Genomic DNA, 27645 nt, shown 5'->3' with positions numbered 1-27645 from the left:
AATGTATCTATGATATACTCCTTTAAGAAACGAGTCTAGGACCCCCGGTATTTCAGTTGTTCTTTGGTTATGGTGATCGCCATTACAGGAATAATGGAATTCATTGGTGAGTTTGAGAATAGAACGCCTGCTACAATTGGTCACGGAAGCACCTGCACGTGTCGCTGCCTTATTCGGCCGTCAGCTGATCAGCTCAATATGGCCCGAGCTGTAATGTTTGAATGTTACTTACATACGAATAAAGCTTGCTTCTCACTGCAGGTAAAATTTTTACCCGAGCATAGGTTTAGATTATAAATATATACCTACGTTTATTTAAAATGTTACAAACACACCATAATATACAAAATGAAACTATGAATAATGAAGCAATTCAAACAGGTCATAATTTAGTGATGTTCAGCATAATCCACTGCGGGCGTGACTGAATAATGAACATCCGAACTTTTGAAATCTTGAGAATGATTAAGAAGATGAAACATCTCTTTGAAACAGAAAAAAAATACTAGTAATACATATGATCTAATGATACACGTATTATGTATATATTGGATAGGTTTCAGTATGTGTACAAATGGTTTAAATTGTTTCCTCGTGTCGTTTACATTCAATTGCCTCAGAAAAGGAGAAAATGCATTTAGATCTCTCCGTATATGGAGCATCAAGATTTTCTACACTTGTGTCTATCCTTATCACTCGCATGACTTTTTATACACGTGCGAATGAGATACGGAGGGACGGAAGAGTTGCTAATCGATTAGGCCTTGACTGATATGATTAATGGCCAATCTTAATGATCATTGATTATTTTATGGAGCTTATAGCATTTCCTGGACCTATCCTATGAGTCGGAAAGATTGTTCTTTTTATTTGTTCAGGCTTTAGATTTTAACAAACCTTACCTGTAGTCTTATTTTAATGGAATGTGGAAGTGGCTACGTGTTTTGCTGAATGTGGGTAAACAAGTTAGGCGTTTTTTTGTTGGAATTCCCTGGCTTTGCCTAATCTAATTAGTTGTTTGATAGACAAAGGATTTTTCGATTTCCTAATGAGTTTAAATTCTGAAATGTTGTCAAAAAAATTGAAAAACTTAATGTCTGTTCTAGTAATTTTTGATAAAAATAATTGCGCTACTTCTACATGACATTTTGAAACTAGCTATTTATGTCCCACTGCTGCAAAAGTCTCCTATAATTTATTCGATGCAACGCAACCTTTTGTCTTTTCAGTCCATTCCTGCTCAAATGCGCCTGCAAGATTAATACTCCAAAATGTGCCTCTGGGATGTAGCAACCTCAATTGCACCAGAGTCATTTTAATTTTCAGAAAACTGGTGAAGTGAACTTCTTTCGTGAGAATCGGACCCGCAGTTTTTAAAAGTAAATTAAGAAAATAGACCTTAATCGGAGGTTCTTTCTGATGAGCTGACGGGCTAGTAACCTGTCATTATGTCCGCATATATCAATAAGCCCACAGTCTAGCTAAGCGTGACCGTTGAGTCTCGTGACTATTAGGTCTGTTCAGGCTCTGAACTCGGTAAAAAACGTGACACGTATCTCTGAGACTAATAAAGGCATTTCAAATGTAATCAAATTATGGTCGGATTATCGGAATTTGACGTCAAACATGCTCTTGCGCCAATCGACATTAGATTGAGTATAATCAGTGCAGGCAGGTCATTTAAAGCCATGTACTCTTAATTGTGGAAAATTGCACTGTTATCTACCGACACTAATAACTGTCACGAATTGATTTAATATCGCTGTAAGAGTGACGCAAGTCGCAAATAGTTTTAATTTACATGTAGTAATTTAGTCATTCATGTATGATATCTGTTTTAAAACTAAATAGTCATCACAATTGCTTGTATGAAAGTTTTCATAGAGTTCAGTAATTATCATTTGAGTATTAATTATATGTAATTTTTTGTTGGTTTATGGTTTTTTAGTCTAAGATTGCGATCATCTTCGTTCTTATCAGACCACTCACTTTACCTTTTCCGTCTACCAATTTGTATATAGTGATCACCGTATGTTAATTAAATCAATAAACATGATATGATACATACCAACAGCTACGCAGACATAACATATAGGTAGATGCGATGATATCTGGTATCATATTTATAGTAAGCTTCTGTCAAATTTGCTCCAATTTAATGTTAAGATATTATTATTGTGGTTGATCTTCATAGTCATCATTTGAAATTATAGTCTTCCTCGATTATCAATGGATGCATCGAGTCGTGAAATAAATTATGCGGTGGTCTCGAATCGATTCGACTCGCATCGCTCGCTTCTGAAGTCCCAGTGAAAGCGATATCTCTAAAATAATTATTTTTTTATTAACCTTTAATACCCGTAATTACTGGGGTATTATTTAATCTGTGCCGTAATAGAGACGGCGACGGAATCAAGTTTGGACGGCTTGGGGAACATTTCTTCGAAGAAATAAAAAGAAATGATGGATATAGCCCTTTTAGCATGGTTGTTGGAACCAATATTGACTATATTCATAGTTTCTTGTCAACAGTGGCGTGTTCTATATATCTATGGTCCTAAAGCAAAAAATGGAAAGATACGGGTATTAAATAAATTGAAAACACTTTAGTAATTTAACATTACCATCTACACTAGCGTTTAACTGTATTCGCGGTGCGGATCTAACTGGGGCTATAGATAAAACCTTAACAATGTATTATAACTTTACTAATTAGATATTTTATCCTCAACATGATATCGATCTGTATCATTATCTATCTCTATTGATCTCAGTAATGTGTACGCCATTGTAAACAAGATTTAAATTGCAAATCAACGACTAACCGTACGTTGAATAGCGAAATCGCTGAGCAGGAAAATGTGGCCATTATAGTAAACTAACTGTGACCCGGGGTTTCGCTCCCGTGGGAATTTCGGGATATAAAAGTACCCTATGTGTTATTCCAGGTTATTTTCTATCCGTGTACCAAATTTCATAACAATCGCCCAGTAGATAACGCTTGAAGAGGTGACAAAAAAAAAACAAACTTACTTTCGCATTTATAATATGAGTTGGGATTATTAGTTTAGTTGGGGTTACTGTTATACTTATTGCTATTAAACTTTTAAAAAATCGACCTAATAAGTTAATAAGTTTCATTCGAAGTTTCAAAAGTTTTCGGTTCACAGATGATAAATAACCAATTCATAAGATGACTGTACGAATTAAATTATATTTTCATCAACCAAATAAGTACTTTAATTAATACTTACAATACCTACTTACAATATCCTGAATTCTTGATTAAATCTGTCAGTCTTAAAATTGTAACAAGTCGCAATATATTATTGTTTTGATTTTGACTAATTGTAAATAATAACCAACCTTCCTTCTATTTGTATTTGTTTGCACGGGCAATTTAAACCTATAAAAACTATTTACTCATGACGTAACGAGACTTGCGCATACGCATATTTTCTCAAACACACCTTCACGCTTGCGCAGAACAAAAGCCATTTTATCTGGTATATTGCAATATGTTTGAGAGTAAACATATCTTGCAATACACTGGGTTTTATTTTTTCAATTTGACAACCATTATGTCTCAGTATTTGGCAAAGGCTTCTATAGCGTTCCTCCAAGAGCTTTTTGTATGTTATTTCTTTTAGTAGCATCATTATGTTGGGATACTGGCCCTCCTTCTGGCTAGAGAGTCCCAATCGCGGGCTCAATGCATATAATTCGCGGGATCAACGGCAGGGACGGAGGAGATAAGATTATACATTTTTGGTCACCCATCTCGACCGATACTTATCTACGATGACATCCTGCAAGCATAGCATACATGAGATCATTAAAAAAGAAAGATAGAATCACGCTCAAATACTCTAAAAAATACTAAAATACACCTATTAAAAATATTATGCCGCATGTCGGCTACACACTATCGGGATTTTATTTTCGACAGATGCCGACACGAATATTGAGTAGCCAACGAACCTTGAGTAGTTTGAGAGCTTATATTTACCACAACAAAAATGAATAACATTAAAAGAACAAATGAGGCTATGAATGAATGTACAAATCCATCACGAAATATAAATCTTATGTGCCGCGCGATTCTTCCGTCTCCTGCCTTACAAGGCGATGGCACGTCGCGACCATCGACCAATGCGTGACCCTTGAGCTTATCCGGGTTCCGATAAGACAGATTTGTGGAGGTGATCCGTACTCATCATCATTCAATTAGCAGGCAATACAACCATATTTTTATTAAATTGGGGCGCTGATTGACTGGCACAGCTGGCCCTGGCATACCAACGCAGAGACGAAGTAGCTGAACGTAGAGGTTCAAAATGTCTCTTGGCTCCATTCTTTCAAAAAGAATACCGACCTTTGACGCAATCCACCGTATCTCTGCTTCGATCTCCGATAAAGCCTTCTGATTTGTCATCAACAATATAAATCGATCTAAATGCATCATGGGTCACTTTAGGTCTTTGTTATCCAGTGATATGTATTGTAGTTTACTTCTATTTATTCTATATAAACTTTATAGCACAAAATACACTATGTATAGTAGAATAGGCAGACAACAAATAGTCTGCCTATTCTACTTTACATACATTACATTTGACAAATCAAATGGTTTGATTGATCTTAATAAATCATTCATATTTCAATTATAAAAACAATATACTCATGTGTAACATATATGCTACTGTGTCACTATGTGACGCAATATACGAGAGATATTGAACGTTCTTGTTTACTTATTATTATTATGGACAAAGTAATGTCTCACAAGTATATTAAAGCAATTTATTCAAATATTTGAGTTGAAAATCAATTTACTGTGGGTGGGGCTAAGACTTAATCGAGATAACTATCTCGATTAAGTCTTAGCGGTGAATTTGCAATAAATTTGGATAGGTCGATGTACAGTCGGCTGTACGCTTGTTCGCAACAAATTCTAATTAATATAAAAGCGCGAGGATCGATATTATCACGCCCACTATGGCGCCTTACCATGATTTATTTTATTAAAATTTATTACTCATAACTAATGCTGTCGTGTATTAGGACTTGTACTGACATTACGAGTGTATTGTGTTGTTCAGCATATATATAATATCATTTATACTTATTATATTGAACGTTCTTGTTTACTTATTATTATTATGGACAAAGTAATGTCTCACAAGTATATTAAAGCAATTTATTCAAATATTTGAGTTGAAAATCAATTTACTGTGGGTGGGGCTAAGACTTAATCGAGATAACTATCTCGATTAAGTCTTAGCGGTGAATTTGCAATAAATTTGGATAGGTCGATGTACAGTCGGCTGTACGCTTGTTCGCAACAAATTCTAATTAATATAAAAGCGCGAGGATCGATATTATCACGCCCACTATGGCGCCTTACCATGATTTATTTTATTAAAATTTATTACTCATAACTAATGCTGTCGTGTATTAGGACTTGTACTGACATTACGAGTGTATTGTGTTGTTCAGCATATATATAATATCATTTATACTTATTAGTGAAGTATGAACTATTTTATAGGTGCACTATCGAGTTAGTAATTTTGAGGTTGATCCTCAAAATGTTGAGATTAATTCAATGTTGTTATTCTAATATTCTCTAAATCACCCGAGAAATCAATTACCTATATAGCATTATTCAGTTATCTACTTTATTAGTTTACAATAAGTAGCTACTCATAATTACTTATTTACTAATAAATATTCTGATTATAATAGAGATAATAATTTATATTTTTCTTTTTATTCTTTCCCTTTTATAACTAGAACATGATCATGACCTACATTGATTAATGTACACAGCCCTGTCCTGTCAAATCATAAAGTTCACCCACATAATTACCATTGTGAACTGAACACTGCAGACCTGTTAGAATTTATTACTCCAATATACTAATAATTCACCCTTGCCATAAATTAATACGCGTACCTATATATATGTCTCGCGTATTTTATTATTGAGTTTGACATGTGTCAATAAATAACCATTATTTACATCATCTGTCACTGTCACAATCTTGTTATAATGCACTTTCGTCAGGCAAGGAATCGTGTTTTTTGTAGATTAGCAGTTCTTGATGGTGTGCAAACACCGATAAGAGTTACATGCGTTACCAACTTTTTAGGAAAGCGAGACCCTTTCATAATAAGTGAAATCGTGTTTTAATGGTTTTTTGACAATAGTCCTTATTACAATGATTAAGATACTATTGAATAAGCACACGACGCTATCAGGATCGACTGCGGTTTATTCGAAATGAAAGAAAAGTAGTCGCCGGTAAAAATCCGCTTTATTATAATAGCTATTGATAGATGGCAAATCCTTGTCTACTTACGTATAATTGTCTAATAAGAATGCAGGCTATAAACTATCGCCGCACTCTGACAGATATCGACGCAAATACATGTACATTGCGTGTACCTAGTTTCTAAAGACTCAAAGAGTGCTTTTATCTACCTTAGTTTAGGACGCGTGGACGTAGAACCGGCTGTAGGCGAATTTCATGTCCATTTGAACGCGGCGAGTAGCGTTTCATTAGTAACGCACATTTTTTTTTAACAAATAGTTTAAAAAAAATCAAACATTTATAAAATTAACATTGTACCAGTACTTAACTTATTAATAAAATTGGGTAATTAAATTGTTTATTGTGTATGGTACAATTTAATAAACACTAATGAGATCCCGCAGCGGAGTTCAAAACGCTCGTGAAATTCACCCCTCTACAGTTCTCTATTTCAAAGATAGTAATTTTTATTAACTGAACATGTAACATCATCGCTAAGGACGATGACGAAAATGTATAGTAAATTATACATTTTTTTCATTGCAACGTAGTCCGCCCCACGACTAAATTCCCGCGGTAAGATGTTGAACTATTAATTGATATGATGTTGAACGTCGTTGTTGTCAGCCACTGTAGCGCCTCGTACAGCCAGGGACTCCTTTCTTAGCGCGGACTCTTCTCTCTATCAATCTTCAAATTATTCAAAATGGAGTAATTCAATGATGGCTTGTAATGGTTCGGTCACGTATTGTATAGGTTCCGTGCAAAAAAAGGCACACCCACAGATTTTTTCATACTCGTTATTATTATAGATAGTATCTAAGGAAACCATTGATTGATGGTTATAAATATTTATGTTCTGGACTTCTGGTATTGCGATACCAGAAGTTATAATAATATATTGGAAGTACTTCGTGAGTAGTTTATTATAGTTTGATACAAATTTATTTTATTCAGTCATTCAATGCTCACAGTAAGAACTACAGTACAGAAGTAAGAAATATGTATTTTAGTATATGCTTGTATTTTTTTTTGTTAAAATTATTATATTGCTTGAGACCATACATAAAAGAAAAAAATTGAGACTATATATTATATATGGTTTATGTAATTTTATCAAGTATTTGTAACTTTCATAATTTAATAGTGAAATGGCGACACCTTTTCCTCCATACACTGTAAATCAGTTTAAAAACGTAAAATAAAATACTACGGAACCCTATAAAATCGTTACCAAATAACGTTACTTCTCTATATGACTTCCTGTTATTTTTATACTGTGGAAATCATTCAATTGGTCTGTCGGATTTGTGTCAACCGTTAACATATCCGCGATAATATTCCCGTTTTTATTTCTGGAACTAGAGATGTCTTGCATTTTGATTCTGACGTATTTCGACCTCAACTCTGGCGCGGACTGGGTCACGATACAGTTGAAACACAGTTCACAATACAGTTTGTTGCGGTATATCCCTACTTTTTGTTGCCATCCGCTATTATAACAATCGAATATAGTCTTTGTTCGTGCCCATACTTGCGTTCAAAGAAAGCAGGAAAAGTTTAAGCAGGTTTTTTTTTGAGAGATTAAAGAAGAATATCTGGGTACTAACATTTTACTTTTGAATAAAAATTGGAACGAATATATATAAAAATAAATAAATATATTAGGACAAATCACACTGAGCTAGCCCCAAAGTAAGTTCGAGACTTGTGTTATGGGATACTAACTCAACGATACTATACCTATTTTATAACAAATACATAGATAGATAAACATCCAAGACACGGGCCAACCAGAAAAAGATCATTTTCCATCATGATCCGACCGGTGGCAAGACTACTAAGTGGCAAGAACTTTACCACTGCGCCACCGAGATCGTGGAAATATACCTACTTATAACAAGTAAATCGGTGCGGTAGATATTGCGCGATGCGAGTTCATACAAAGAGATTTGTTATCTATGTCGTTAGGTAAGTCTAATTCCACTTAAAAATGTATATACAATGTACAAATTTGACCCTTCTTTAGTTTTATTAAACGTTTTGATTCGTATCGTTAATTGGTTAGCGTAAATATTCCATTTTTTTTTCAACCGTGCTTATTAATTAATGTACGGGTCACCTTGAGTTGATTGATAATTAACGTTGATATTGATAGAAAATGAGATTTATTTAACGTCCGGAAACTTATTGGATAATTGATAAAAATTATAGTGAGTACGCATCTGCGATGATGTAGCGAAAAACGTTAACTAATGGTACGAAAGAATGCTAAAAACGCGGCGAGCATATTTGCTTACTATACAAAATGAGATATAGATTATAAGTTCTATAATATAAACATTATATGTAGCTAGTATTACTATGTTTCATGTTGATATGCATGATGCAGAATTGTGTAAATTGCAACAATGTGATAACGCTTTCACTATTTGTAAACATCTTGTGGACAGTTTGTTAAACATAGTAAACTTTGTATAGTACGTACAGTACATACTTTTTTATAATGATGTTCCTTAAAAAACTCACATTAAATATTCTGATAAAAAATATTTACTTTATTATTTATTATTATTGGTATTAGTGTTTGTGATATCTCGATTATTTTTACTACTATATGTACTTAAACATATTTTCTTTGACCTATCAGACCTTGTTTGAGGTTAAATTCACCACCAAGGTGAATTAGATTACGACGATATTGCTCTTGGTATAAAAATAAATTGGGCTGGTTCGGTTATCGAATTTTAGCGACGCACTTAGAAGATTATATCTATTCTAGGCCACATAAACACATACGAAGTCAATTTATTAAATAAAATATATCAAGTTCATCAAGAAAAATAATTGGAATAGATAATGATTTTGATATAAACTAGTTAAAGAATTTTGCTGTTTTTACAATCTGCGTGCAGCAGAACTAATAATTTAATTTCTTATTTTATTGTTCTGCAAATTCTGAATGATGCCACATTTACATTTAAGTGCATTGTGAGTAGGTAATTTACGAGTCGAGTAATTAAACATTAACACACTTGAATTTTGAATAAATAAAGGAGCGTCACACGAATCGCTTTTCTGGAAAACCGTACGTTTTCATGCCAAATATGTTAGATATGCGCTATCACCGAAGAATTCGTAGAGTTTGTCAAAATAGACATACTTTGCTTCCTTGCGTTGATATAACAAAACTCATAGAAATTACGGACCTGATGACTAAATCAAATAGTGAGGACAAATCACACAGATTGAGTGTTATGGGACGTGTGGAACTAATTCAACGACACGATTTTATAACAAACCTATGACGACCTCGGTGGTGCAGTGGCAAGGTTCTTGCCACTGAACCGAGAGGTCCCGGGTTCGATCCCTGGTCGGGTCATGATGGAAAATGATCTTTTTCTGATTGGCCCGGGTCTTGGATGTTTATCTATATAATGTATTTGTTATAAAATATAGTATCGTTAGTTAATATCCCATAACACAAGTCTCGAACTTACTTTGGGGCTAGCTCAATCTGTGTGATTTGTCCTAATATATTTATTTATTTATTTAAACTAGCTTTTGCCCGTGGCTTCGCCCGCTTTAATTTTCCGGGATGAAAGGTTCTTCTCAATACTTCAAACTACATGTATGCAAAATTTCAAGAAGATTGGTTAAGTAGATAGAGCGTGCAGAGGTAACAAACAAACTTACTTTCGCGTTTATAATATTAGGATATATAGATGTGAAATTTCTGAATAAATACTTTAACTTTGACCATAGATGTCATTAATGTATATTGATTAATGACTAATTAATTATGTGCGTTTACCTATGTATACCTACATTAATTAGAATAAACTAAATTAATTTCATAATCACCACATAGAGGTTATTTACTCTGTGCTAAATTTGCAAGTAATCCGACACGGCCCGCTGGTCTAGTTCAACCACCCTTTGTGTTCTTGACACAGCCCACTGCGGTTAAGTTCATTTGCTGAAGGTCAGTTTGGATTGTCTATAACCTCATTATGTGTTAGTGTAACGAGAAGACATTTTATTTAATGAGGCTCTTCTGAATTGTTTCTTCAGTAGATTGCGCTAGTGGAAAATCGGGTCCAGACAACTGTCAACACTGTCATTTGAATTTGATAACTCACCGGTGTTACGTGACTGACAAATCGTTGGCCAATGACAACAAAGCATTTGACCTTACGCTGCTGACATCCGGTGTCGTATTTTACAAAACCTCGTTATTACGCATTCCAGTTCAATGGCTTGTTTGTTCCTTGCAGTTAATAAAAGCTTTTATACAAACTACGTAAGGTTCGTGCATTCGCATAATATCATATTACTCATATTAGGGACAGCTAGAGCTAACTAGTTGTCCCAATTTTCTGCCCACTTAATTTTCTGTTCCTATGTTCAGGGACGAAATTGAGGGACTTCGAGGAAAAAAGAATAGAATTTTCAAAGTGTCAATTTTTATTATACCACATTTCGTAATTAATCACTCAATCAAATAATCCGTCCACTATGTTGACAGCACACTGTGGGCGTTAAAAAAATGTTATATGTAACTTGATAGGCACCATGTGGAAGTGCTTTGCGTGACGCTTACCCTACAAAAGATTCGCGTTAACAGTTACAAATTTAATATAGGGCTTAATTATTTTCGCGACATAGTACTACGCACCAGTACGCACGATAGTTTATCAAATGTTTACTATCTTGTGATCTTTTGTATGTGTCATTGCGGCTAAATGGCTGGGATTATAGAAAAATCTAAGGCAAAGGTATTAATTTTGTAATGCTTTTGCTGATTGAAGATAGTTTAGTCCATGATGGAATATTTTCTAGAGTCCGTACTTAATCTGGGATCTTTATTTCCTCGGTAAAGCACGGGATAATTACATATGGAGCCACCACCCAAATGGAGCACATGGCTTTGTAGTAGTTTTTTATACTACTAAGCAGGTAAACAGGCATACCGCCCACCAAATGGGGATCAGTGACCGCATCAGCTGTAACTTGGAGTCTCTAGGGAAAACAACGGATTTTTCTTCGAGCTTCCGTAAAGCAATTTCAATTTTTTTGTTCGCTGGATCGCTGTTCCTATCAATGTTCAAGGACAATCGATTCAGCCCGAGCGCCCTGGAGTTTGAATAGATAATTATACGATGTATCGATTTCCCTTCATTTAGATTTATGGAGCGTTGAAAACCGTGAAAGGCTAAGCTTGTATTTTTAGAAAAGCTGCAAATTATGTACGATCAAGCCTTAAAAATAAACAACCGATTTTGATCTTTATGTCTTTGCTCAAAGTTTGAAAAATGGTGAAATATCGGTTTATCACTGGTCTAAAGGAAACGGTTTCCAAATGAAAAATATATGATTGAATATAGTTAGTAAACGTTGTCATTATGATAATATTTTGTATTATTATTGAGTGGAATGGAACGCAGCTGTTTGCGTTCTACAATCAATAAAAAAAAATTACAAAAACAGCTGAGCAGTCTGTGCTATTGCGTAATTATTTTTTGCACTCTGTGTTTATTTAATTTTAAAGTACCTACGTCACACTCTAGTTGGCTGTGTCAAATATTTACCACGGCATATATAACACATCCGTTGCTGCGTGGTCGTGGGACTCGACATTGACCCTATATTGTTATCTGTGGTAACGTGGACTTAATAAACTCATTATCTTCTAGTCTATTCTTTTGTTTCTATGAAAAAAAGCTTATTGTACACCTCTCGTTAAGTGTAATATTTTAGATTATTTTTAGTTCAGAGTTTGTTATTCCCAAAATCAACTTTTACAATGTACCTCGTTTCAATATTATATTTGCCATTCAATAAATGAAAACATATTTTCCCTAAAATATATTTAAAAATTTTAATTTATGAAAACATTTAATTTTAAAGTGTATCGTACGTATGTGTGTCAATCGCGATGCACGTGACTGCTTTTCAAACAGGAAACGGAAAGAAATGATGGATGACTCACAAAAACACTGTTTCCTTGGAATAGCCATAATTTTTATTGTTTCACATTTAGTCATACGTCCAATTAAACATACATCCTGCGAAATAAATTGTTTTGGCATATTGTATTATACATTATATTTTTCTACCAATTTTATGTGTCGTCTGCGATACCTAAATTGGCTCTATTTTATGATGGTAGGGAACTAGAGGAAGAAGACATGAGAAAGTCCGAGAGATAAGGTTAATATTAAATTAACGTTCCTCCTGCGTCTGTCTGTTCGCGATAAACTCAAAAATTACTGCACCGATTTTCATGTGATTTTTTTCCACTAGGACGTTAATAAAATTATTCTCTAATGCCCAAACGGCACTTCTTATAAAAGTTTTGGAATTAATATATTTCTTGTGCTGTTAATCTCAGATATATTACATTGGCGACCTTGAGCTCCTCGGCAATCGTGTCTAGGAAAATGTCATGCAAATGTCAATCGACCAACGAAGATCCTGGTCTTAAACAGAGCTACATTTTGATTTTTCTTATACAACTTATCGATTCTAGAAAGGGAAATGGCATCTATTCTGAGTTCATTTATTACCTGAGAAGGGATTTCTTAAAGTAAATTTTTCAAGGGATTGTCATAATAGAGGGTAAACATAAATTACCAAACCAAACCAGTAGTAAAAAATTACTAAATTAAGACATTAGTTTCAGTACATTTTTGACGTCAATAAACGATGTATATCGTCATATCATCCTAAATTGAATATAGAATTTGACCAGTCTTCTAGCAGTGTGGTTTGCTGAATGGTTTAGATATAAAACTAGCCTACGTGCATCCAGCATGAGTCAGTCAGTGATAAACATCAAGCACAATCAGTATTGTTTCATAGCCATTAGCACTTTCTCTGCGAATAACTCTTAGAGAAATCGTTTTACAATAGGCAGAGCGTTTAGCCGTGGGCGACCACTGTGCTTTGGTCGTTAGACCTTTATTCATTCGGTCGTGGCATCTCTTAGTTGCTTCATTCGGTGAATCATCAGGGGGTCTCGATGTAATGGCCGGCCCGTCTGCTACATTTCACGCAGCATATTGATTTCGGTCATGATTTTCCGGTCACGCATAGAAAGTATGCCGATTTATTTTTAGCCGTTCAAGAGATCATATCTAATTTGTGTTCTGAAACGCTTGATTAGTAATATTGGTTGACAGATTTTTTATATCTGTGACAAAAATAAATAAAATTGGTAGATAAGCACGTTATATATAGTTATCTAATCTGTATGATTCTAACGTTTCCTGATTACATTAAATGAAACATGACAAGGTGGGACAAGTGCTCGTATAACTAAATAGATGTTTTATTTGATATACTTTTTCACTTCTTTATCATTCAAAGGCTCACATATATGAACACTGCTCTTTATTATAAAGATTTCAAGAAAAAAATTAATCAAACCGCCTAAACACAATTTGGCCGATTTGTCACCAAAGAAATCAGGAGAAAGCATTTAGGTATGCAACTCACGCGCGACCGAGTCCCGAGTTATTATTTTATCTCTCTAATTGGATGTTGTATACTAGAAAAGATTAGATAGTAGAAGTACTAGATTAAATGTAGAGAAATCTTGATAGGAATTCATTAATCCTTCATAAGCGCCAATTTCCACTGAGACCCAATGAGCTGTTTGTCACCGAGCAACAGGAGAAATCGGGCGAAAGTGTTTGCGCAACTCTTTGCCGTGATTGTGTCCCTGGTACCAGGACCCGACGACGATATCCGCCAATAACAACGATATTTTACGTTAGATCACACTATCGGTCAAGATCGTGCCGAATCGTAGTACATTGCTGGCTTTCTTTGCTTTTTATACAAAGCTCTCACATTTAAAATCAGCAGTTTACATAAATTCCGTCTGTTTATTAGGTTTGCTCATTAGTTTTGTATTTTGTTTGTGGTAGACCTCGCTTTTTGTCAGCAAAGTGTTATTTTGTAAAAATAAAAAGTCACGCAATATTTGAAACATGATGATTTTTAAAATGATTTACCATAGATACTTACATTTATTGACAATTTATCGACAGGAAACTCCCATTATTCTTTTTTACGAGTAAAATAATAATAATAAATAAATAAATATATTAGTACAAATCACACAGATGGAGCTAGCCCCAAAGTAAGTTCGAGACTTGTGTAATTGGATAATGCTAAAATATGTATTATGACTAATATTAACTCGGTATTAATTAGTATTAATATCCATTTTAGATAGTGCTATGTTACATGTCGTTTTTTCCGTGTCTGTTAAAGTTTGGAGATAATTTTATGTTTATTAGCTTTTGCCCATGGTTCGCATGCGTGAATTTCAGTTATCTTTTATCGTGTATTCTAAGACTGCTAAAAATTTATTTATATGAGCATTGAATTTTAGCAGTATTATGTAATACCACGATTAGATGAAACTGGCTTATGACAACAGTCCGTCAGTGCCTATTACTTTTCATAAAACGAAAATCATGTCAAGAATACTCCTAGGAAGTTGGGGCTCTCTTTGAAATGTAGATTCAAAGGTAATCAAAAATATGATAGCTATATGTAAAAAAACATTTTCCAGTGAGCAAGAAGTATATAAGTTTGTTTAGAAAAATGTGTAATGTATACACATTTTTCTAAAACAACTTATAATTATTTATCTCTCTATAATTATATATATACTAAATATAATTATTTTTATTGTAGTCGCAGAGGTCATGTTGAATTCAACGCGTGACATAAATATGATGTCCGTGCAATAAACCATTGAGGAGTTACTGGTTGAGAAAGCCGATCCTGTGTGCACTATCAGATCATGTTTATCTGCGATTTAACTTACAAGATTTGATTACAGACAGAACGACAGATAGACGTGGTAGGTGAAACTAAATAAAAGCTTGTAAAAATAGATTAGCCGTGTGAAAAATGGCCAAGTGCATTGCGGAAAAATTCCATACAAAACATACTCGTTACTCATGTCGTGTATGATCTATTGTACGATGTGTCAATAAAGTATTCAATAATACCGACGACATATGTATGCACATTCCTGTCTTTAATTGTCGCTTTAAAATCTCTATGTATCGTTCAGAAAGTTTTCAAGCAAGGTCCGTAAGTTTTACCGTTATTGGGTAGATGAAGCTAAAGAAATGTAATGGATTAATTCTTATATTGTGTTACATACTATAACAATTAATTATCGTACATCTTCTTGTAGTCATATTCCTCATGACTGAGTGGTCATTACGAGAATATACTACAACGATGTTCTGAGCAATTTTAATCTGAGTAGTTTTCCAATTCCTTATCCATTTCACAGGCTGATCAATCGTTAACTAGAGTACGATGTTCCTTTACAGGAATCTTAGAAGACGGGCGAAGACAATCTATGATGCCCTCACACAATCCACAATGTTGATTGGTGTGAGGGTATCATTCATCGGATTTTTTATCCCTAATAATCCTGCGGAAGCGATCCTCCAGTGCGCATTTAATTAAGTATTGCACATAGTGTTATAATTATAAGATATCTTGCTGCATTTTTGTATCAAATAAGGACTTACTCAATTACTTACGTATACTTACTTACATTTCGAAAACTGCATTGTTACACATTTGTCTGGTAATAATTTTCGACAACATTTTATAGGTTGACCAACATTAATTTAGCTTCTATCTTGAAATGATACTAAAGAATTAATTAGGAAACTAGTACTTGATATTACCAATCGAGCCATGTGTTGCTCGCGGCCCAATAATTTAATTTCGTGATCGTTTCGAGATCGTTACGCAATCGTATCGCGATCGTATAGCTATCGAAAGTGTGTCGCGGAAATAGGATCGCGGCTAGTGGGTGAGGTGCGCATGGACACATTGAACATGTCTGGGCTCTGGCCATTGATGTGTGATAATAAAATATCGTCAACAATTTTTTATTCGATCATTAAATTATATTTTATCGTAATTACCGCTCGAAATTATCGCTCGGGGTCATTTATGCATTTATAAGCCTTCGGGAATAAATTGCCTAAATAACAGTGAAAACTGCATCAAGATCCGTTGTGTGATCCGATTTATTCTACTTTTGAGTTTTTTACATATTAATAATGTCAAACAAAATGGTGGACGTGGTGGTTCTTCAACTCGGAAAACTCATTGAAAAGGTTTTTTGTAACTTAATATACTGTTAGTCTGAAACGGGGCCAGCCACCCTGACATTACAAATCAACGGTATTTAGCTTAACTTTCATGTCATTTGCACCGTAAATAACTGCTTAACGTTTTTTTAAACGGTTAGTCATCGATATTACTCATTATTATCGTCAGATTTTTTCTTGTGGCAGACAAGGCTTAGTCCCCTAAAAAGTCCAGTCAGTGTCTCCTAGATCTAGTCCAAAATCGAAAAAACAAAATTTAAATTCTTCTTTGCGTGACAATGGACATACTACAATTTCTATTGGATAGGTAGTAAATATTTTTTTGCCAGAACCGACCTAATTCGATGGCCCGTGTAGTACATGTGTTTGGGCACTCGGAACAGGCGGGCAGATGAGCCATCGATTATGGGGAGAAATCACAATCGCACTTAGCCAGACCATCTTTGCGCCATTTTCAAAGTTCAATTGTATTAAGAAGTTGTATTATTCCAGTCTAGAAAACTCTTAAACTGAAGATGCAGTTACCAAAATGTCTAGTTTGCTTGCATTTTGTCTTCATTAGATTACCTATCATTTCTAATTATTCCGTCTATTTTTTGGTATTGCTCTTGCAATACATCTACGTCTAAAGTCATTACATACACGTAAACAAATATGTGGGTTATTGCCAAGGCACCGCTAATATTAGTAACTATCCACAGATCTTATCAGCATCTTCATTTATATCTTGCACAAGCCCGGTTTCATTAGCTTAACCTAGTTGCATGTGTTCATGGAGATTTCTCACTCCTGTCTGGTCCGACCTCCTTTATAACTTTCCTTCTTTTCCTTCGAAAGTAATGATTTCCACAGCAGCAATTTCACGGAAAAATTAACAATTTAAAGCCATATCATTGGCACTGAGCAAAAAGTATTTGAAACTATTTCGATCCATTAATAGAAAAGTGTAACAAATTCTTTGCACTTTACTAATTGACCTTAGAATTATTTGCGCCTGATGTTTTTTATTAGCAATACGTTAACGCCTTATTTGCGATGCATTGTATTGTAGGCGCCCAATCAATTTGTTACAGATTAATTTACCGAAGGAAAATGTGTGCTTTAGGTATAGTTATAACTAGACCTAAAGCGAAAGCACACATTTTGCTATTATTTATTTACACACTACTATTGGTGTGGAACTATTGATTGGAATTATTAAAAATAAATTTATTCTTGTGACGTCATTTACACCCTCACTCAATAGATAGTAAAATTTTGGCATCTGAGTGAAAAGTGTCCCCCATAATATTACTAGGAATATACCCATAAATTTTTACTAGGAATAATTAAATCTATTCCAACATGTTATAATTTAAAAAACTTACGTTTTTTTCTTCACCTATTCGCTTTAATTGTTTCACGGTTAGATTTGGGTCACTAGTTCATATTTGCTCTAGCAATAAATTTTACAAAGACTTCAAGAGTTAGATCTGGTGTTAGTCTATCTCAATTTGTTCTGAAATTTGTATAAGTGTATGTATGATCTTATCGTTTGTCTTGTCTTGTAATAATAATATCTTGTAATTTTGAAGAACGAATGTATTTATTCCGATTTGAGAATTAATAACTCTGGTTCGTCATTATCATCAACAGTTATTTAAACGTCCCTACTGCTGGGGCATTGACCTTTCTTACCGGATCGATAAGGAGTTTGGGCCATGACCTACCACGGGGGCTCATTGCGGATTAGCGGTTTTCAACGACTGCAAATACAACCGGGACCAACGGCTTTAGGTACGTGCCTTCCGAAACACGGAGGAGCTCAAGATAATTTTGGTCACCCATCAAATGACCGACTATTGTGAGAGGGTCTGAGTGTTTACGCTACTATTACAGGCCGAGCGCGCTAATCACTGCGCCATTGAGAATTCTAGTAACAATAACGTAATCTTCGAAAAATAGGTCAACACCCTAACTCCTCGGGAATAATATAATATCTTGATGACACAGGTTAGGAAAGCAATTTAACTTGCCTCTAATGGTCTGAGTGATGTAATATCTAGACTAGAAATTAAATTGAGCTATAAAGCTGATCATCGCGATTAAAGTGAAACGAGTGGCTTAGAGATGTGCAACGAAGTTTTTATTGCAACTCGTAGTTCCACTTTGTAAAGTTCCTAAGGTTTCAAGATGAAATTTTAAGAGATCTCATTCATCTTGACATGTTCTCGGTTGTTATCACACAAATTAATGTATATAACTACATTTTTATTAAATGTACCCAGTAGGTACCCACTTTTCCAAAGTCACACCCACCTAACATAACTGCGTTTTCCTTATTTGCTAAACGCTAAACAATTCGTACAATGATAGTAGAGTCGTGTAAGCAGTTTGCGGATATTTGTTCAGCGGTGTTTGCAGCCTTGTCTGGATTATCCTGTTGTTTGTGGTCTGATGCGAAGTGATGGTTTGTTGTTAAGTTTTATGAGTTGAGATTAGGTTACGTCTCAAAAATCTTTATTATCAAGGTATATGGTGTTCCCGTTATTCTTGAGTTCGCTGTTGGAACTATACTAGACAGCCAGCGAGGGCTTCGTTTTGATTTCGCTACCTATTTAATTGCAGAGATCAATAGACGGATTTTGTGTAGACAACAATATGATTGTTTTTAATTGTATTAGTTCGTCTTATTCTGAAATATTTTTATTAGTACGTTTTATTCTGAAATATTTTTATTCTAAATATTTTCAATTTTAGATTGTATACGTGATGGTTTGTTCATGTTTTGTATTTAAATAATTGTAATGTTTAAATTAAAACATCAATCAGGTCTACTCTTGAGAATGAAAAAAAAAGCATGTAAAATATAAATTTTCACTCAAGTGCGCCAGAAAGAGAATAAATTTTTGTGAATAAGACAGACAATATATCTGGAAAAAAAACAAAACACGATCATAGCTCCAGATTATATAAAAGCGATCGGACAGTTGGTACATGGGCCGTTGCAGCAGCATTGGAAAGGCGGTTTACGTAATAGTTGTGTAACGGTGAAAGACCGACGACCTGTGTGCAGTGTTGCAGTCGACACGACCATGATCGGTCGGCTCGCGCGTCGCCAGCACCTTCGGTCAACTCCGGAACTCTTCGGAAAAATTCGGCTCTTGTGCAACCTGGAACAGTGTGAACCTCCCTTATTGTTGTGATTGCACACAGTATGTACCGTGTCACAATTAGAGAAAGTTTCTGCACGGAAATGTTTTCAATTTCGTGATTGTGTTTTGTTTTTGTCGATTCAATTATCCAATAGATGGTTTACTTTTTGATTCTTTAAATTGGAAGTGCGTGAAGATATAGTTTTATTATCAGGTCAGCTATTGGTATTCGCTTTTCGCAACGGTAATCGCGTCATTCCGTTAAGCCAATCAGCAATGGAGAATCGCTGACCCTGATAATAATTATCTTGCCTTAGAAACGAGCCCGCGAGGCTTTTCACTAATGAGATATCTTCCAACAGTCTGGATTTTCATTCATAAAAACGAATTTCTTCTAAGTAAACTTCATTTGCTTAACGAGGTTGCGTTTTTCCTTTTTTAATTGTTATTCATTCCTTCAGATCATCTAAATTTATTTTTATTTATCTTTATCGAGATAAAGAACACTACAAACAGTCATACCTATAGTGACTAAATATCCTATAACTATATTATACACAATTTATAGACCTACAGTGCAGTAAATATCTATATTTATATGACAAAAAGGTTGAGTAACATGGCACAAACTAAACAAAAATTTTACACAAAGAACTGAGCAAACAGGTATCATGTTTATATTAGGCTATTAGATTTAATTACTAGGGAGGCAAATGGGGTATATTGGTTTAAATACTACATGGCCATTGTGCTTTCTAAATGACAGTTAAAATACCAAGACTATTTTAACTTATTTCCGTTACCCGCTTCAATATTTGACTATTTATTTTATATTTATAGTTAAGAATATTTATTTTACGTCTATATTTATTCTACCATTGCATTGTCCTCCGGGATGGGCCAGCTGACAGTTTAATTTAAACGAACAATTTTCTCATGCCCATGTATATTTTTTTGGTCTCAATTTTTTCCCTTTTCGAGATGATTCTATGAATGCTCTCTCATTTCACGTTACACTAACTTCGTTGCGTCCAAATTATGGTGTGCCAGCGATTATTTTGTTTCTCAACCATAATGCCTTTGTTGTGATGTGAATTGTAAATGTAATTTTCTTGTAAAGTATTTTATTTCGAACTAGCCTTTAAACAAACACGATTTTCGTGCAAACTTTCACCCCCCTATTGCCGTCATTTGAGGGTTTATTTTTGAAAATAAAAATTACGTATGTTTTAACGTGGTTCTTTCACTACATGCATACCAAATTTAAACAAAATCAGCCCAGCGGTTATGCAGAATAGACAGATAGACAGACCGACAGACTTTCGCATTTATCATATTAGTATGGAAGTATGGATTTGCAATGTGTGAATTAAGTAACAATTAACATCGATATTAATTTTATACAAAACAGGTACACGTACAATATTACATAGATTTAATTATTTTACTATGCAAGGCATATCTATGTGATTGACGTCAATAATTTACTTAGAAGTCACCAGCTCCAAAGAGCAAGTTTACATACATAACACTCCGTCAAAGGGACAGGATTTACGTCATCATGACCACATTCACAGGTATTCTACTCTGACCATAGAGTTTAAATAATTAACAAATACTGATTCATAAACAACCTTATGTTTGCTTTATTATCTTGATTCAGCAACAAAGGTTTGCACAAGTCTACCTTTGTATCCGGTGGTTTAAGGTCAAGATTCACTTAAATAACCCAAACCATACCATACTCGGTTGTTGGTCCTTTATTGTATTTTGCAATATTTACAGAAGCGTCAAGCCGACACTTGCTGACCCTACAGAGAAATTACTGTCAACATTTGACCTTCTTTTTTGCTGAATGCTTCATCAAGTTAAAATAATTACTATTTATTGATTGATAATAATTATATACGATTTCGTATACAACAAGCAGCAACATGAAATGTTTCAGGGTCGAGGGTCTATGAACTTTCATGGTCATATTTGCTCCATTTGCTCCAAAATAGTGGCTCGTCTTGATAAAACTGTGTATTTTTATTAATTTAAAATACGATTGGAATACTACGATTGCGTTGCGATCGAAATTTTGGTATTATGCTACTCTTTCTTCTTGCCAGTCAGCTCCTTAATCGCTAACAAATGATCATCAGTATTAACGAGTTTTGTTATTTGTCTGTTTTCCATTTCTATTTGTCTCGTCTTTCTGTCGTCGATTTAATCTCCTTATGGGACACATTCATGATTGATTGAATGTGTCCCACACATGAACATGATTTCGTTTCCATGTTCATGTCAGTACTGTATAGACTATCTATTAATTCATGCGTTATCGCTGTACGTGTTCGTTATTGCGAACCACATAAACACACGTGATAGAATTCTGTTGTTACTCATCAAGCGTTTGCCGGCACGCGATCGCAAGCTGGCAATTAAATTGTAACTGAATTGCTTAGATTTTAGAATTTTTTATCGTACAGCATTTGATAAAATGTCGAATTTATTCGGGTGGAAGAATTACGACTTATTTTAATATATTACGACGATGTCTTTAAAGTGTCTTTGCAAACCTAAACGTCCATTTGATTTGATAGGGGTCTGATTTGCAGCGGTGAAGTTTTGACATTGCCTTCATGTACCAATAATGCGCTCACATTTATACATAATTCAGTTAATTATATAAATTCTCGCAGTATAGTTAAGTCGATGTGGCCTCAATTATTGAATGGGTTACATTTCTCACATCATAAATTGCTCCCTTAAAATTCAATTAATTTTATAATTCACTCGAATGCCATAAATGTTCCGATACTATGATCTAGTCTTGAAACTAAACTTTATTAGCAAACGCATCACAATCCGTATATACATAAAAGATATATAAGGTAACAAAGTTTTTTTTTCTCTCTGTCTACTGTGATTGGCAATATAATCTATTTTCCAATCTGGTAGTTACGTGATAAAGAACAGGATTATTCTAAAAGAATACGTAACGTCACTAAGTAAGACTTCTTAATGTGCTGTAGGTGGCAAAGCTTGGTTACGAAACTCGATCGGAGTTGTTTACATCAAGCATTGCGTAAGAAATCCCTCGAATGTATCCATTTAGACTGTTTCAACGAGATAAATGTTTATAAGAGAAATTATTGTGATTGTTTTGATTTCACCTCCGCTCACTTGAAAATTATCTGGCTTATGGAAATACGACGGCTATTATGGCGAACAATTGTTAACATGTAGGTGTACTTGTATTTCTTGTAATAATTTCCCATGTCTCTTATTAGCTTAAGTATAAAGAACATTCTAGTATTGCTTAAATATAATGTCCTTCTTCTAACCAATTAGCAAGTTCAGTTCATTGTTCTAGTCCATCTTCCCTTTAGCTCAGACACGAGACGGATACTTCGGCTGCAGTCGCTATTCTCCTATTTTTCTTCCGTGCCTTATTAGTGGTTGGCTGTTCTTCTTCTAAAAGTGCATCATCATCTTCATTTCAGACTTTCAGTCCACTGCCGAGAATATCTCCGTGTACATCACCCTTCTTTGTACTGTGCCTCTCATTCATGATCTTTCATACATATATTTTTTAATTTCTTTTCACATTGTACAGTAGGTAGAATTAAATATAAGGCACTATATATTTTCGCCTCTCTTTTATTTTTTTTAAATTGGTCAACCCAGTGGCTTTTTATAAGGTTACTGGAACATCTGGTACATAGAATTATCCAAGAAAATTATATAATAATGAGTAATTATCGCCGTACATGGAATTTAATACTGAAATAATGTAATTTAATATCGCGTCATTCCCTTTAAATATAGGTTAAACATGCAAAGATCAAGATTTACAATCATAATTAATATAAACATTTTAAAAATCTTTATTTCTTTTAAAAATATGGCTGGATTTGCATTGGCAGTCATATTTTTCTTTGTAATCTGATTTATTTCCTTGATGTTGATAATGGCGTTACAAAATAATAAAAACCCAGTTAGTCATGTATGAAAAATTCCACGCAATGGTACTTTTCATTAATCAGCAAACTCCTTGAGATCTTGTAGAACAAGGTTATGGTTAGCTTGCCTGATTCAGTTTTTTCGTTTACTAATGAACGAAAGGAACGCATTGCATTGTTAAAGAAATTCACAGTATTCACAATTCATTTGTTTTTAATATATACTTTCCCAAAGCTTTGTAAATTACCCTTTTCTAATCTTTATTGTGTGAGTAATTGTTTTTTTAATTATCATCCTCATATTATTCCACTACTGAGCAGAGGTCTCCTCCATCGCCTCACATACCTCCCTATTCAGACCGACCTCGACCTCTCGTGTATTGTTATAATTTTACAATAAAGTATTGAGCACGAGTAGCAACAAATTAAAGTTTGCTATTTTCTCTCTGCTACTCTTTTGGTTCAATATTTTTGGGTGAATCAACATCATAATTTTCAGCTTACATTAGCTGTTCATGATTTGGACATAGGGTTCCTTCACGCCATTCTCTACAGTCGTCAACTAGTCTTATTAATTTCTTTCTTTCAATGAACTTCTCTGGGTCTTCTTTGCTTTTTCCCGAAACTGTGTGGGGTCGGTACAGTAAGTTAATCCTCTGCCTACTTCATCCACCCATTGTCTTCAGGCAGCTGAATGTAGGGCCCTAACAATGCACGCTATTCTCCTCAGTCGTATGCTTCCTGTTCTATCTCTTTCTAGCAAATTTGATTAGATCGTCCATCTATCTATAAGTAAATTACCACCGCACTTCGACCAGTTCGGGGTCTTCATTTTCAAATCTTTTCCCAAGCAATTTTTTTATCGGACCTATTGATGAAACCCATCACAACACATCACCCTGTAAGTATTCAAGCACGTGACGGCCCGATCAGAAACGTGACAACAATTGACCGCGTCCCCTTTCAATTCCGGGGCTGGTGATTGAAACTGATTGTTTGCGATCACAATCACAACAACTCCGTGTTGTACTGTCAACGGCGCATCAACCTATCCAAATTAGTTTCAAACTCGCTGTCGGTGCCGCCTCAGAAAATAAAGAACTTGAATTTGTAGAGTTATTTATACAATAAAAAAATATATTTATTGTCCGACAACTCGAATACATTGTGACTGTGTTGGTATTTATGTACAATGTTTGTATTTTGTTCTTCTTCCTCTTTTGTCCGCCTTTCCATTCCGATCAACAGATCTTTAATATTTCATTCTCGGAACGGTAGAACTGTTTTAGCCACCTCCATCGTCCTATATCTATCCTTATTCTTTATCTATTCGTATATGTGCTGTTACATTAGTGGTAACTAATCTCTGTCAGATATCCCTCCTGGTAGGGACAAGATAAGACTCCTCCTCCATATATATTTTTTAATTTTATCTCTCTTGCCTGTGTATCCATCCAGCCGAGGATTTATAACTGTTATTAATTTCTAACTGCTTAGTTGCCGCGTGTGCCTCAACTAATACTAATTAATACGGTAATTACCCATGGATAGTTATTAACTAAACGCGACCATAAAAAATGTAATAGTACTTTAAAAGATGATGATTCACGCCTTGAAAAGAATTGTAAATGTGGTATACAGACAGACCGACTGATCAACAAGGCCGGTTCTGTACAGAACGGACGAGGCTTTCGTAACAGTCTCCTTCAATGTAATTACCTTTGACATGTTATTTCTTTTATTTAAACCTGGCTTTTCCAATGAATCAGTAAATATTTTTTATAATGAACAAGCTGAAGTTGTGTTAACAGTAGGTACCTATTTTAATATACGACTAGATAATTTCGTATGTCTGTCTGTACATTTAACATGTTTTTGAAATAATAATTAAAAATACAGTGTTAACTTTGTCATTTGCTCAAAATTATTTTTTGTTGAAACTGTTAAACTATTTAAGTACATAAGTCAAAATTTAAGATAATTATAATTTAAAAATAATGAGCTTAAATTATCTAAAGTACTTACTACCACTAATATCAGTAGAAGTACGGTGTATAGTTCGACTAAGGGCATGACCACTCCACTGACCCTCAATTGAGTAAGAAAACAATTTATGGAATTAACACCCCGATTGTCTTCATTGACTCGATCCCTTAACAAAACGATGAGTAAACCGTAACACTTCCTTTTGGTCAGTTGTGTAAAAACTGGTTCACCGTGCAAACAGTAATCTGCAATCGGAGGAAATAAACGTTGCATATTGTGTGCAACACTGCATTTTTGTTCCGTTGTAAACGCGCAACGCACGAGTGGATACATGCGTTTTCGGCGGAAATTTTGTTATCAATGAGCCAATAATTCCTAGGTGTTAAAGTGCAAAATTTATTAAACTATTTGGATTGAAGTGTGAGTGTAATGTGTGGATGTTAAAATGACAAATGCAGTGTGGGATTTGATGCCGGTGCGGTGTCGTTGGATAGAGACACTGCGGCACTGCGGCAAGACGCTGCTGCGCCGGCAACGCAGGCTGCTTAGACGTATCAAGAAGGTAATGCTCGTGTTTTATTATCTTTTAGAATATAAATTATACTAAGTACCTATATTTTAATTATTTTTCCTTTCGTGTCGATGCCAAATCTACAGTTCTATTGGATACTAAATATTTTATTGCCAAAACCCAGTAATTTATGGCTGTCTTCAAGTCAGCGCGTGTACCCTATAGGTTTGAATCTTTGGAAATGATGTTGGTGGAATTTGATTTGACTAATAAGGTAATTTATAAATAGACACATGTATAATCAAAATTTATCAAGTTCGTTGATAAATTTGTGCGTTTTTATGTTCTTCCGTATACGCACGCACGCATACTCATTTAGTAATTATAACGAGGGAAAGGAATTTTGCAAATTTTGTAAAAGGAAATAAACATCGTTTTAAAATTAGTATGACAACATAGTCTACATTTTGCAAGGTCATTCCGTATAGACGTCTTCTTCTTTACATGGACCACGGAGCAAAGCTTTTTTGTCCGTGGTTTGGACATATCTTTACTCAACTTCTTTGTTATCTATGCAATTAGATAAACATAAGTATAATATTTGCTTTTATCGTGAAGTAGCGGCCTTTGAAAATAACGGCAGTTAAAATCATAACAAACCACTATCTATTGAAAAACCCTTTGCGTAGTTTTAAAAAGATCTAATAAGCATACATAGGGACAGACAGACTTTTTTTACACTATGTAGCGAATTAGAAATGACCTGCAATGTTCTCGAATCAGGGTTTCGTCAATTTTAATCATATTAAACACTTTTAAATACAAATTCAGAAGTACACATTTTTCGCCAAGATTGCGTGGTCGTCCGAGGCTTGCCTCAATTCGACATAAGTTCAAGTTGTATCCAAATTTTCGACACTCATTGCAGAGACCTCACAGTCACAGTCACATTTCACCCGTGACTCAGGCTGAAACATTGAGATAGCATCTTATTAGGGTCGAGCTTGTTCGACTCGACCAATATGCATAATGTATCAATGTTTCAGTGACCTTGGTCCCCGTTTCGACACTCATTGTCTAACTGCCAGTGTTGCGATAAGGTATTGTCTCCAGTAATGTCCAGACTATTTAATTGCTCTGGATCTGGTATATAATTAGTGTACCTCGGGAATTCAGCAGTGCAGTTGGTGCACTTAGAACCTGTGATTTTTAGTCTTTTTGAAGGTACGCACTTATGTCTATTTACATTGTATTGCATGTAACATGGTTGTTATGAAATACGACTGGAGATCACCAAGGTCTAGGTTCTATAGGTCTAGGCTATCTATAGTTTTGTAATTTTAATACTATTTAAATGTTAACATTCCTAGATTATCCAAATGATGAATATTTGTAAGTTCTTAATATTGTTATGTTTCATATCTAAAAATTACACCTATATATTTTCAGAAATTTATTTTAATTTCGTCCATATTTAGAATATTTATTAATTTAGTCTTTAACTTTTATCATTGAATTGTAATGAAATTGCAACTTTACGTTACAATATGAAGCCATACATTTATAGCTTAACGCCATACAATT

The 27645-nt window shown here is 34.5% G+C and overlaps 1 protein-coding gene across 9 annotated transcripts in view; it reads left to right on the top strand.

The window, feature by feature from the left end:
• LOC128675729 (uncharacterized protein) overlaps window positions 1–27645 on the top strand; it is a 53363-nt gene that overhangs the window by 11567 nt on the left and 14151 nt on the right. For 2 of the 9 annotated variants that reach the window (XM_053755320.2, XM_053755311.2), the window contains exons 1-2: window positions 19534–19674; window positions 25761–26112. The exons of 1 other annotated variant lie outside the window; for it this stretch is intronic. In XM_053755320.2, coding sequence (XP_053611295.1) covers window positions 25996–26112 — 117 coding nt within the window. In that variant the 5' untranslated portion in view covers window positions 19534–19674; window positions 25761–25995. Of the gene's footprint in view, window positions 1–19528; window positions 19675–25535; window positions 26113–27264; window positions 27286–27645 lie in introns of those variants that run through there. 6 more of the 9 variants (XM_053755316.2, XM_053755314.2, XM_053755312.2 and 3 more) reach the window with 6 other exon arrangements.

Source organism: Plodia interpunctella, chromosome 15 (genome assembly GCF_027563975.2).
Source record: "Plodia interpunctella isolate USDA-ARS_2022_Savannah chromosome 15, ilPloInte3.2, whole genome shotgun sequence".
Taxonomy (NCBI): Eukaryota; Metazoa; Arthropoda; class Insecta; order Lepidoptera; family Pyralidae; genus Plodia; species Plodia interpunctella.
This window is presented reverse-complemented; position numbering and strand designations above follow the sequence as displayed.